The 14,203-nt window shown below is 37.9% G+C and overlaps 1 protein-coding gene across 3 annotated transcripts; it reads left to right on the top strand.

The window, feature by feature from the left end:
- The first annotated feature begins 1,603 nt into the window (after positions 1 to 1,603).
- LOC108267040 (interferon alpha/beta receptor 1a) lies at positions 1,604 to 12,041 on the top strand. Of its 3 annotated transcripts, none has more exons than XM_017470927.3 (8): positions 1,604 to 1,910; positions 2,798 to 2,932; positions 5,211 to 5,337; positions 5,583 to 5,764; positions 7,880 to 8,019; positions 9,557 to 9,626; positions 9,805 to 9,932; positions 10,431 to 12,041. In XM_017470927.3, exons 1-8 carry the CDS (start codon positions 1,862 to 1,864, stop codon positions 10,629 to 10,631), a joined length of 1,032 nt encoding a protein of 343 aa, XP_017326416.1. In that variant the 5' UTR covers positions 1,604 to 1,861; the 3' UTR covers positions 10,632 to 12,041. The 3 variants fall into 3 exon arrangements, with proteins under 3 accessions (XP_017326416.1, XP_017326417.1, XP_017326414.1); XM_017470925.3 differs by having other exon boundaries at positions 1,609 to 1,910; positions 9,482 to 9,626; positions 10,431 to 12,040; XM_017470928.3 differs by lacking the exon at positions 2,798 to 2,932 and having other exon boundaries at positions 1,608 to 1,910; positions 9,482 to 9,626.
- Positions 12,042 to 14,203: the final 2,162 nt, after the last annotated feature.

Genomic DNA, 14,203 nt, shown 5'->3' with positions numbered 1-14,203 from the left:
TGTTACTACTGTATAGAAGCCATAATGTATTAGAACGAGTGCATTAATATGAACCTGTGATTGGTCTTGCAGCCAACACTATTGTCAGAGCTGCTGTTATAGAAAATTAATCAACACCATCCGACCAGTCAGAATTGAGAAGCTTGTGGTATAAGTCAGTGGTTCACAAAATGGGGTCTGGGGACCACAGGGATCTGTGAAGAAAATATACAGTACAACACTCACTAAAAACATGCAGATACAGGTCAAGAGCTTCAGTTAATATTCAGAATGAAGAAAAATTGTGATCCCTTTGAGTTTATTTCTGGCATGGATGTTGGTACCAGATGGGTTAATTTGAATATTTCAGAAACTGATGATCTTTTGGGATTTTCACTCAATAGTTTTTACAGAATGGTGCAAAACACAAAAAACACCCTGTGTGCGGAGGGTCTGCAGCCTGAAACACCTTGTAGATGAGCGAGATCAGAGGAGATTGACAAGACTGATCTGAGCTGACAGGAAGTTTATAGTAACTCAAATAAACACTCTTTGCAACCGTGGTGAGCAGAAAAGCATCCCAGCGTGCACTACACATCAAACCTTGAAGGTGGATGAGCTACAACAGCAGAAGACCACATCAGGTTCCACTCCTGTCAGCCAACAACAAGAATCTGAGGCTATTATAGGTACAGACTCACTGAAACTGGACAGCTGAAGACTGGCAAAAAATGGTGTGGTGTGGTCCCCCCCATTTCTAATCTTCCATCCATCCATCTTCAATACCACTTTATCCTTTTCAGGGTCACGGGGAAACCTGGAGCCTATCCTAGTATCGGGCACACGGTGGGGTATACCCTGGACAGGGTGCCAATCCATCGCAGGGCACAATCACATACACATCTACACACCACGGACACACCAATCAGCCTACCATGCATGTGTTTTGACTGGGGGAGGAAACCATCCATGTTACTTGAGAACATGCAAACTCCGCACGCACAAGGCCCCAGTGGGAATTGAACACCTGACCCTGGAGATATGAGGCGAACGTGCTAACCACTAAGCCAATAACTCAAAGCTCAATAACTCAAAAACAAGCAGTCATAAAATACTACTACTACTACTACTAATACTACTACTAATAATAATACTAATACTAATAATAATAATGTGAATTTGAACCGTGTTCTTTCTGTGGAAAGTTCAGAAATCATTCATAAGTAAATAAGTAAGTAAGTGAGTAAATAAATAAATAAATAAATACATACATACATACATATATACATACATACATACATACATACATACATACATACATACATACATACATAAATAAATAAATAAACACTTATGACACCAATAAGCTATACATGTACAGCCAAAACATTATTTCTTTTTACTGATATAACGGTCTTTTACTGCAATCATTTTGGTATAAGTGACTGACACACCAGAAGTTCACTGAGCTCCAAAGAAAGTGATATATTCTGAATAAATAAATAAAAGACCTTCATGTAAAGTATTTAAAGCTGAACTGAATGTTGGTGCATAGAAGAAGAAGAAGAAGAAGAAGAAGAAGAAGAAGAAGAAGAAGAAGAAGAAGAAGGGAAAAAGTGCTTTCAGTTTCACTATGATGAGAACAATAATCATGTACATTCTTGTTTTTATTGAATGTAATGCAGTGTTGCAGTGTTTGATATTCACACGATTTGGTGTATAGTAAGCAGGCAGAGCAGGTGGAGTAACTCAACACGCGGAAGTGGATGACTGTCAGTGTGGGTTTGAGCACTTCAACCATCAGCTGCACTTCCAGCAAGCTCTGTTTCCTGTAGACTACCTGATGTGTGTGTGAGAGATCTGCGTCTGTATCTGAGCAGGAATGTCACTGCACCTCGACCTGAAGCTCACTCTGCTTCTCATAATGACTGGTAAGACAAAAGTGGAAAATGAATGAATGTATGGATGGATGGATGAGAAAGAGAGAGAGCTGATGTTCTTCATTCTTGTTCAGCTGAGTCTAATACCAAAACAAAGTTGTGATAGGCGAGATGTAGTGTAGGGTACTGTGAGTTGTTATGTTTTTCTTGTGTTTCTATCACACATACACACACACACACACACACCGCCATTGACTGATTTCATGTGTAAGGTGTATTTTTAACTTCATCTGTGCAGTGTGTTATGTTATGTAGACATATCTCCAGTGTGATTTAGTCGTTTCACTCAGAAAACACTAAACCATACTAAACGGAATGTTTGGATGTGAGCATGTTTGTCATTGAGGTGAAAAAGTTTTACTTTCTCTTTTGGGGGACGTCTCTTTTTGTCGTGTTAAATGGGATTATACATACATTTTCCCACTACAGAGATGACAAAGAACAAATTATAACCAAATGTAGTTTTAAACATATGGAATATAGGCTAGAACTACTCTCTTAAACCCCAATGAGTTTATTAATAATTATAGATCGGGTCAAATAATAAAGAAAGTATTAAGGGGCCGTCTAAAAAGTGCATAACGTACACGAACAAGCATCATTTCCTTCAGAATTGGCTAAAACAAAACAAAAGATGACGAAATTCGATTTTGGACAGGAAATGTACCTACTATACAATGACCTGAAGAGAGGAAAAAATAAACAGATATGTTAATATTATATATTCCATCAGAATTGACACGTTGGTATTCTAGATACCAATAGTAGATGGTCCCTAAATTGTTTCTTTATTATAATTCCATTAATATGCATTTGTGAAGCATTACAATTATATTTTGCAATAGATTTGACTGTAGTTTGTTCTTTGTTGGTTTTAGGTTTTATGGCGCACGGTGGCTTAGTGGTTAGCACGTTTGCCTCACACTGCCAGGATCAGGGTTTGATGCCTGTGGCCCTGTGTGGGCACCAACAATCCAACTGCACGTATATTAATTTCATACCTGATAAGAATGGTGAGTGTTTGCCAGTCATAGGCATGAACAAAAAGCAGAATGATCTCTTGGACCAAGATAGAAAGCCAACAGTGTATGAGAAATGTCTGTCTCTAAAGGTTTTCTATTCTAAAGAAAATTTCAATGCACTACTAAAGGTACAGTCCCCTCTGAGATTATTGAAATGGCAAGGCCAATTCATTTGAGATCAAAAGATGAATATGAAAAGAGAGTTTAAAATTTGAGCTTTTATTTCCTGTGTTGAACGACATAGATCATAGCACATTTTTTATTAGACCACCTAATTTGTAGGTGAGCAAAAATATTGGAACACGTGACTGGCAGTTGTTTCTTGTTACCCAGGTGTGTCCTGTTATATTGATTGTTTAAGCAATAAATAGCTCTGAATGTCTACTCTTGGTTTTAGCCTTCAGTTTCACCTGTGAAGACTGCATTTGTTGTTAAAAAGGATAAGCCAACACGAAGATCAAAGAGCTTTCTGTGGGAGAAAAGCAAGTAATTTTGAAACTGAGAAAAGATGGAAAATCAATCAGAAGCACTGCAGAAACATGGGCATAGCCAATACAACAATTTGGAATGTTCTGAAAAAGAAAGAAACCACTGGTGTACTGAGCAACAAACACCGAATGGGTTGGCCAAGGAAAACAACAACAGCTGATGACAAACATTTTGAGAGCTGTGAAGAAAAACAACAGTCAGTGACATCACCAACAACCTCCACAGGGCAGGTTTGAAGATATCACAATCCACCGTTCGAAGAAGACTTCAAGTGCAGAAATATAGATGCCATACCACAAGATGCAAACCATTCATCAGCAGCAAGAATTGGAAAGCCAGATTGGAATTCACAAAGAAATACAGAGATGATCCACAAAAGTTCTAGAACCAAGATTAAATTCTACCAAAGTGATGGAAAGGGCAAAGTGTGGAGAAAGAAAGGATCTGCTCATGATCCAAAACATACAAGCTCATCTGTGGTGGAGGTAGTGTCATGGCTTGGGCTGGCATGAATGCTTCTGGAACAGGCTCACTAATCTTTATTGATGATGGAACTCAGGAGAATGAATTCAGAAGTTTACAGAAACATTTTGTCTGCCAGTTTACAGAGACATGAATCCAAATTAATCAGGAGGAGCTTTATCATGCAGCAAGACAATGATCCAAAACACACTGCTAATACAACAAAGGACTTTATCGGGGGGGGGGGGGGGGGGGGGGGGAAGTGGCAGGTTTTAGACTGCTCCCTGGGATTGGCTCCAGGTTCCCCCGCGACCCTGAAAAGGAGTAAGCGGTTGAAGATGGATGGATGGATGGAAGATGTGGTTTTAATAAGACAAACACTGTTATAATTTTTCCCACTTGTGACATAGTGAGACAGATTGCGACACAGAAAAAGATAACTAAACTGGCTACTGTTTTTTTTTTCCATGAACATCTTTTTTTTTTTGTCAACCAATATTTATTCAAAATCTCATTAGCTTTTTCTATTGACATACATATTTTGTGTGTGTGTTTGTATAATTTCTGGTGAGGACAAGCTGTTTCCCTGCTTTTCCCTGTAGATATTCAGGTGTATTTGGATCCAGTGTTAGTCTTATATCTGACGTACATACCACTGACAGGGGGTCTGAGTCTAGCTTAGGCCAAAATTAAAATCCAAGATTTAAATATTATTATAATATTACATAATGGCTCAGATTCTAAACTCGTTGAAAACCTTCAATATGTCTGCTTACAACTTGGCCATTTTTGGTCAACAATACATTTAATATTTGTCTAAAATGACTTCCCTGTTCAGAAATTCAAACATATTTCTCCTAGAATTGTCTGAAAATAGCTTAAAAGTTATGCCTAACACTTAAGAAGCACTTTTATCCTAACCTGAAATTTAATTCATATTATATTTAGTTTTATTTGTATAGCAGTTTAGTCAATAGACATTGTCACAAGGCAGGAGAAATCCAGATTTAGATTTAGATCACAAGCCAGAGGCCCTGAAGCCTTGACATGAAGATGATGAGAGGCACCAGTAGAACTAGACTCAAAATAGTCTAGATAGTGGGATTTTTTTTTTTTTTATTACAGTATACAGATATAGATGGATGTTCAGTATGAGCATATTGTGAATAAGAGTCCTGGGAGTAGTAGCGCACAGTCTTTGTGATTACAACAGCAGCTCTTAGGTACAAATCTACAGTAAAATTATGAAACAAAATTTACAGTAATAATCATTTAATGTGAATTTGTTGTGATATCATATTGTTTCCCTGTCTCCCAGTTTCGGCTTTTCTGCCATGCCCACAGAATGTAAAAATGACTGCAATAGACATGAACTACATGCTGCATTGGGATTGGAATTACAAACATCTGGAAAACACAGTCAACTTCACCGCTGAGTATGCCTTGTAAGTTAAGTTTAAGTAGGTTTTCAGTCATTAAGATCATTTTGAATGTCCTCCTCCATTTTTAATGTGTCATAAGGCATCACCTGAAGCTGGTGCGAAATAATTGAAATTACTAAGTCCATATTTAAAACCCATTAGCTTACTGTGGCTTGTAGCTATGTCTTATTTGTGTGTATTCTCTGGAAATGAGATGTGCTATATTACTATTTTCCCCACTCTGTCTTTCCTTCCACTGTTTTTCACAGCCAATATAGTGAAGACGAAACCGAACCATATAAGCGGGCATGTGAATGTTCCAGGGAGAGTTGGTGTAATTTCACATGCTGTAAGCTGTGTTTTTCAGGAAGGTATTGGGTTAGAGTCAGAGCCGATGCTGGGCCCCAGCACTCCAACTGGACGTATATTAATTTCATACCTGATGAGGATGGTGAGTGTGTGCCAGTCATAGGCATGAACAAAAAGCTGAACAATCTCTTGGACCAAGATAGAAAGCCAACAGTGTATGAAAAAAACAAATGAGAAATGTCTGTCTCTAAATGTTGTCTGTTTTCTATTCTAAAGAAAATTTCAATGCATTACTAAAGGTACAGTCCCATCTGAGATTATTGAAATGGCAAGGCCAATTCATTTGAGATCAAAAGATGAATATGAAAAGAGAGTTTAAAATTTGAGCTTTTATTTCCTGTGTTGAACGACATAGATCATAGTACATTTTTTATTAGACCACCTAATTTGTAGGTGAGCAAAAATATTGGAACACGTGACTGGCAGTTGTTTCTTGTTACCCAGGTGTGTCCTGTTATATTGATTGTTTAAGCAATAAATAGCTCTGAATGTCTACTCTTGGTTTTAGCCTTCAGTTTCACCTGTGAAGACTGCATTTGTTGTTAAAAAGGATAAGCCAACACGAAGATCAAAGAGCTTTCTGTGGGAGAAAAGCAAGTAATTTTGAAACTGAGAAAAGATGGAAAATCAATCAGAAGCACTGCAGAAACATGGGCATAGCCAATACAACAATTTGGAATGTTCTGAAAAAGAAAGAAACCACTGGTGTACTGAGCAACAAACACCGAATGGGTTGGCCAAGGAAAACAACAACAGCTGATGACAAACATTTTGAGAGCTGTGAAGAAAAACAACAGTCAGTGACATCACCAACACCCTCCACAGGGCAGGTTTGAAGATATCACAATCCACCGTTCGAAGAAGACTTCAAGTGCAGAAATATAGATGCCATACCACAAGATGCAAACCATTCATCAGCAGCAAGAATTGGAAAGCCAGATTGGAATTCACAAAGAAATACAGAGATGATCCACAAAAGTTCTGGAACCAAGATTAAATTCTACCAAAGTGATGGAAAGGGCAAAGTGTGGAGAAAGAAAGGATCTGCTCATGATCCAAAACATACAAGCTCATCTGTGGTGGAGGTAGTGTCATGGCTTGGGCTGGCATGAATGCTTCTGGAACAGGCTCACTAATCTTTATTGATGATGGAACTCATGATTGTATCAGGAGAATGAATTCAGAAGTTTACAGAAACATTTTGTCTGCCAGTTTACAGAGACATGAATCCAAATTAATCAGGAGGAGCTTTATCATGCAGCAAGACAATGATCCAAAACACACTGCTAATACAACAAAGGACTTTATCGGGGGGGAAAGTGGCAGGTTTTAGACTGGCCAAGTCAATCACCAGACCTTAACCCAGTTGAGCAACATTTCTCCTCCTGAAGAGGAGACCGAAGGGAGAAATCCCCCGAAACAAACAGTAAAAGCCTGGAAAAGCATCACAAAAGAAGGAACCAACAATTTGGTGATGTTAAGGAGTCAAAGTCTTGATGTGGTTATTGCAAGCAAATATTAAGTGTTATTTACTTTAATTTACATCAAGGCTTATCTGCTTCTATATATTTGTTCACCTATAAATTGGGTCTGATAGAAAATGTTATTTTGTGTTGTTTAACACATCTAGAGGTAAATCAAGGAAATAAAAGCTGAAATCCTAAACTTTCATCTCATATCCATCTTTTCATCTCAAACCTAAATGTCTTTCATATATAGCACAAAGAAATTAAATGGCCTTGCTGTTCCAATAGTTTTGGAGGGGACTGTATAATGGATGCAAAATGCAAAATAGGTGGACAAAAATATTAAAAATAAAACATTAAGGCTGGCAAATTATTCTATTATACATACAGCATGTAGCATCACTAGTTGTTAGTGATGGCCTTGGATGTGTTTCTCCCTGGATTTTCCCCTTTCTTTCCATGAAATGTGATCTGCTGTCTGGTGTCTTAGAGCAGGGAAAGCACCAGAAATGTGCAGTACATCCAGTTCCTTGGACCACGATCATAAAACCATAAAAATCTGTGATAAAATTCATATAAAGAGCACTCTATTTTATCCCACCTAACCATCAGAGGTGGTGGCTGATGTGTGCTACAGTATCATGAGGAACTACCACACCTGATGTTTTGTTTTGTTTTGTTTTAATCGAGTATGTTATTAAATAAGGTGCTGTGTTGTTCAAATGTTGCAGTGCTGCTTTCTTCACCCAGCATAGTAAATGTGATGGCAGACATAGACGTGTTAACTCTTACAATATCCAAGTCAGTCATGAGTGACCAGATGAAGCTGAAATACAGGGTGCAATACTGGGAGAGGCGTAAACCTGAACAGGTAATACACCCACACACAAACACACACAAACGTATTTTAATTCAAAGATTTATAGACATTCACATCATGGCCAGTCCAAGACATAGTACAGGGGATTACATTTTGCCAATAAGAAAAACCAATAAATATTGTAGTATCTATAAACTCCTAAGCTATCCAGTGATGATCCTGAAGGGCAGACAAAATAACAGCTTCTACAAATAGAGAAACTACCTACAATAACACGACTACAAACTTGTGTACATGCCCCAGGATTCTAAACATTGGGGCATGTTTAACAGGAGCTGATATTGTACACTGGCAGTGAGGCACATCTTCATTTATAAATCAAATGAGCAGACAATTTTCATTGCTTTTAGAATATTCCTGTTTTTTTAATGTCACTTATACCAAAACACTGGGTCCCTAAAAATATGTTTCAGTAATGCTGATTTTCATCATACTTGTGTACATACAACATGTTTATAAATAACAATTACCAAGTGCTTACTGTATATACATATATTTAAAATGTAAAAAAAGAAGAAGAAAAGAAAACCTATATACATACACAGTATATATAGGTTTTATTATTTTTTTTAATTGCACTTTTTTATTTGTACTTTTAAAAAGTACACTATACTGTATCTCCATAAATACATATTTGTATGATTTGTAACATTTTTAACAGTACGGAGCTCCATTTTAAATCATGTAGGATATTTCAAGGGTTGTAATAAATAACATGATACATGCCTGTATATCATACTAAGAACAATATACAGTACTGTGCAAAAGTCTTCGGTGCATGCAAAGAAATGCTGTACGGCAAAGATGACTTCAAAAATAAAGAAATTTAATGTTTCTACATTTAAAAAATACTATAAAGTGCAGTAATAAAGAGTAATAAATGAAACAAAGTCAATATTTAGTTTGACGACCTTTTTCTTAAAAAAAAAAAAAAAAAGAGTAGTCTCAGGTACACTTTTTACAGTTTTATAATGAAATGAGCTGTAAGTTTTATTGAGCATCTTGCAGAACTAGCCATGGTTCTTCTGGAGACTTTGACTGTCGCACATGCTTCTTATTTTGGCGGCAAAAACCCAATAGCCTTCATTATGGTCTTTGTGTGGAAAGTGGCCTCTTATCTAATATGCTGCTTTCTTTACTGACCTACAAATCTTTTTCTGTACAGCTAAGTTTGTGCTGGAAAACTAATATTTGTAAATATAAAATGTTTTTGTACCGACTTGATAATGTAAAATTCATAAAATAAAAATCTATAACAAAGTTTGTTCAAAAAAAAAAAAAAAAAAAAAAAATAGGGTGCCTAAAACTTTTGCAAAGTACTGTGCATCTTTTTTATTTTTTTATTGTCATACTTCTATAGCATGCCTCTCATCATTCATATATTACCATTTATGGCTCTAATGCCACTTTAGACCTTTATTTGTAATTGTCCTTTCTTTCTGCTGTTCAATAGAAACACATGAAAGTTTATGACAGTCCACATGCTCCTCTGATCTCACTGACATCCAGGACTGAATACTGTGTGCAGGTTAGCTTCGTCAGTCAGATATATAACAAGAGCAGCAATTACACATCTCCGCAGTGTGTGTACACTAAAGGTAAAAGAACGCTGTTCTCTTCCTTCACTAAAGGTTTCTTTTTGGATGTGACTTTTGCATGGCATTAACCTGGTGTGTGATTTATAACATCCTGTTTGTGCTTCTTTTTCCAAAAAAAAAATTATTTCATTTTTTGTAGTTACATTGAGGTTACAAGTATCTTTCTTGTCACTTCTAGGTCGCCCCTTGGTGTGGCAGACAATTCTTGCGATGCTGTGCTGCATCCTTCTTTTAGGAACTTTTTTATACATGTGTCACAAATTCAGAAGAAACTCCTCAGTATATATAATACCTGAGAGCATACTAGTAAGGATTTCTTTCCTCTTTAGTTCCTAGATGTCTGTGTCCACTAACAAGAACTGTTTTAATTTCATCAGGGCCCCCCCCATATATATTCTTTATTCTTTATCCATAGTTTTTTTTTTTCACTGAGTGGTAGATAAAATAACACACATTTAAATTTAGATGTCACTGAAGATTTCTCAGACAAGTAAATAATAATTTCTTACCATTTAAAATGTTTAAATAATGTATTTTATAGTACGAAGTAAAAAAAAAAAAAACACAACCTTTTAAATCAGTGATGAAATGTAGACAAAACTTAGAATTGTGTGCGTGGATATATGTGTGTGTGTGTGTGTGTGTGTGTGTGTGTGTGTGTGTGTGTGTGTGTGTGTGTGTGTGTGTGTATATATATATACTACAAACTACTTACTAACTACATTTGCACTCGATTGTAAATTCTTCATATTGCATTTTCTTTTTCATGTTACAATATAAAAAATATCCTTTGTTTTCTGCCAGGCTTTTTCATCTGCTCCCTTGCTCCTAGAACTGCAGGAAGAGTGTTACACAATAGCACATGTGATCTCACCTGCCATACCGCTGACACACACACTGAAGGAACAGGAACACACACCAGAACTCCAGGCTTTACAGTCCATATGCCAGTGGAATGATGATTCTGTACAAGACTCAGGCTTCAGCTCTGGACTAGGGAGCTGAGCAGTTACAGTATAAGGAGCTCTAGTGAATGTCATAAAATATGCTGAAATGTTAAAATGAGTAGATAAAAACAGAAGCCCTGTGACAGGGCAGTGCATGAGGCCCCCGTCCTCGACAGTTTGTGCTTTGTCTTCTCAGTGCCCTCCTATCATAGAAGCAAAGACAGACACTATACGTTAATGGATATATGGGAAGAGTGCAGGCTCACATATGCTAACATGATATAATGCTGGTTAATGCATTTAAAGTACATACAAAATTCACTCATCCATATGCATGAGCCTTCTCGCTGTGATTGACAGGGAAGAGAATCACGCCATCCTTTTCATCCAGAGAACACAGATAGTTCTCTCATGGATTCCTGACCATAGAGGTCTGTGGTATCATCAGGGTTCAGAAAATATGGCACAGTGACATTGCAGTAATTGCTGTGATATACCACAGACTCTTCAAATAATAGCACAGTGATTGGATAACAAAAAACAAATGTACCATGTAATTATCTAATCAGCTAATTGTGTGGCCGCAGCACAATGCATAACATCATGCAGATGCAGACGAGCAGCTTCAGGTAATGTTCACATTGAATGGTGCAATAAAAAATGTCCAGTGAGCCGCAATTCTGCAGATTGTAATGACTTCTTGATGTGAGAGGTCAGCGGAGAATGGCCAGGCTACAGTAACTCAGATAACAATTCTGTACAATTGTGGTGAGCAGAAAAGCATCTCAGAACGCACAACATGTGGAACCTTGAGGCGGATGAGCTACAACAGCAGAAGACCATGTCAGGTTCCACTCCTGTCATCCAAGAACAGAAACCTGAAGCTGCAGTGGGCACAGACTCACCCAAACTGGACAGTTGAAGACTGGTGAAAGACCAGGTGATTTTTTAAAAATCTTCAAACTGTCCAGTTTCAGTGAATCTGTGCCCATGTTAGCCTCAGATTCTTGTTCTTTTGCTGTTGTAGCCCATCCACCAGAGAAATGGTAGCTCAGTGGGTAAGATGTTGGATTGCTGCTTAGAATGCCATTAGTTCAAATCCCATTGCTGCCAAGCTGCCACTGGTAGGCCCTTGAGCAAGGCCTTAACCCTTTCTATGGATAAGGACAGCTGACAAATGCCATAAATTTACACCCACCTCAAGGATTGATTTGTTGTGTATGTTGAAATGCTTTTCTGCTCGCCACAGTTGTAAAGAGTGATTATATGAGTTACTATAGCCTTGCTGGTAGCTCAAACCAATCTGGCCATTCTCCTCAGACCTCTTTTATCAACAAGGCATTTCATTCCATAGAACTGTCACTCACACAATGTTTTTTGCACCTTTCTATGTAAACTCTAGAGTAGTGGTCACCAACCCTGTTCCTAGAGATCTACCTTCCTGAATATTTTAGCTCCAACCATAATCGTGTCCACCTGACCATCTAACCATTGCCTTATATAGTCAGGTGGCCACGAATATGGTTGGAGCTAAAAATATTCAGGAAGGTAGAGCTCCAGGAACAGGGTTGGTGACCAGATCTCTAGATACTGTTGTTTGTGAAAATCCCAGGAGATCACCAGTTTCTAAAATACTTAAACTAGACCATCTGGTAACAACATCCATGCCATGATCAAGGTCACAGAGATCACACTTTTCCCCCATGCTGATGTTTGATGTGAACATAAACTGAAGCTCTTGACCTGTACCATGATTTTATGCCCTGTGCGGCTGCTACATGATTGTCTGATTAAATAACTCCATGAATGTGCAACTGTTCCTATTACAGTGGACAGTGAGTGTGTATATATATACATCTCTGGAAAACATTAAGAGATCACTGCAAAATTATCAGTTGATCTGGTTTTACTATTTATAGGTATGCATTTGAGTAAAATGAACATGTTTGTTTTATTCTATAAACTACTGACAACCATTCTCCCAAATTCCAAATAAAAATATTGTTATTTAGAGTATTTATTTGTAGAAAATGAGAACTAGTCAAAATAACAAAAAAGATGCAGTGTTGTCAGACCTCAAATAATGCAAAGAAAATAAGTTCATATTCATTTTTAAACAACACAATACTAATGTTTTCATTTAGGAAGAGTTCAGAAATCAATATTTGGTGGAATAAACTTGATTTTCAATCACAGCTTTCATGTGTCTTGGCATGCTCTCCACCAGTCTTTCACATTGATGTTGGGTGACTTATGCCACTCCTGGTGCAAAAATTCAAGCAGCTCAGCTTTGTTTGATGGCTTGGGACCATCCATCTTACTTCCATCATATTCCAGAGGTTTTCAATGGGGTTCAGGTCTGGAGATTGGGCTGGCCATGACAGGATCTTGATCTGGTGGTCCCCCATCCACACATTGATTGACCTGGCTGTGTGGTATGGAGCATTGTCCTGCTGGAGAAAACCATCCTCGGAGTTGGGGAATATTGTCAGAGCAGAAGGAAGCAAGTTTTCTTCCAGGAAAACCTTGTACGTGGCTTGATACATGCGTCCTTCACAAAGACAAATCTGCCAGATTCCAGCCTTGCTGAAGGACCTCCAGATCATCACTGATCCTCCACCAAATGTCACAGTGGGTGCAAGACACTGTGTTTTCTAGGCCTCTCCGTCTAAATATTAGATGACCTGACTTTGGGCAAAGTTGAAAATTGGTTTGAAAATCAGTTTGATGTATGAACTGGTATCAGGTTGCCTTATCCTCTAATACTGTACAAAGAAAATTTTCATCAGTTGAAAACTGAAACATTTACCTCCTAAATATGTTTCTAATGTACCTGTGCTACACCGCTACAGCAAATACAACCTCAATTTCAAAACCTTTTCATTTCATTTCTTTCTTTTTTTTTCTTCTTTTTTTTCAGGAGAAGAGGTAGTGTTTTATGAATTTCATTTCTGTAGAATTATTAACCAAATAAAGACACAAGAGAAACAATCTAGTAATAAACTGGCTTTGGTACAAAAGGCAGGTTGTACATACAGCAAGTGCAACAAGTACTTAGTCTAAAACAAGACATTTAGACCAAACATTGAATTAGGTTAAATGAGGAATAATACTACATTCCATACATCGATTTTCTATACCACTTATCCTACAGGGTCGTGGGGAACCAGGAGCCTATCCCAGAAAGCATGGGGCACAAGGTGGGGTACACCCTGGACAGAGTGCCAATTCATCACAGGGCACAATCACACACTATGGACATGCCAATCAGCCTACCATGCATGTCTTTGGACTGGGGGAGGAAACCCCCGCAGCACAGGGAGAACATGCAAGCTCCATTACACACAGGGCCATAATGGGAATCAAACCCCCATCCCTGGAGGTGTGAGGCAAACGTGCTAACCACTAAGCCACAGTGGACTCCTGAGTGGAAGGTCATGAGTTCAAATTCCAGCACTAGCAACCTGCCACTGCTGGGCCCTTGAGCAAGGCCCTTAACCCTCAACTGCTCAGTTGTATAAAATGAGATATAAATGTAAGTAGTTCTGAATAAGGATGTCTGCCAAATGCTGTAAATGTAAATTGTAAATGTTCACAGGACAACCATAGTCTGGACAGACCATAAAATCT

Source organism: Ictalurus punctatus, chromosome 6, assembly GCF_001660625.3.
Source record: "Ictalurus punctatus breed USDA103 chromosome 6, Coco_2.0, whole genome shotgun sequence".
Classification (NCBI taxonomy): Eukaryota; Metazoa; Chordata; class Actinopteri; order Siluriformes; family Ictaluridae; genus Ictalurus; species Ictalurus punctatus.
Note: the sequence above shows the minus strand (reverse complement) of the source record. Positions and strands in the feature narration are given on the sequence as shown.

Bases quoted from the DNA above. Each gene is read 5' to 3' on its own strand.
- LOC108267040 (XM_017470925.3), top strand. From the start codon at position 1,862: ATGTCACTGCACCTCGACCTGAAGCTCACTCTGCTTCTCATAATGACT. The intron at 5,765-7,879 runs GTGAGTGTGTGC...CAAATGTTGCAG, and splicing joins TTTCATACCTGATGAGGATG to TGCTGCTTTCTTCACCCAGC. The intron at 9,933-10,430 runs GTAAGGATTTCT...GTTTTCTGCCAG, and splicing joins TAATACCTGAGAGCATACTA to GCTTTTTCATCTGCTCCCTT.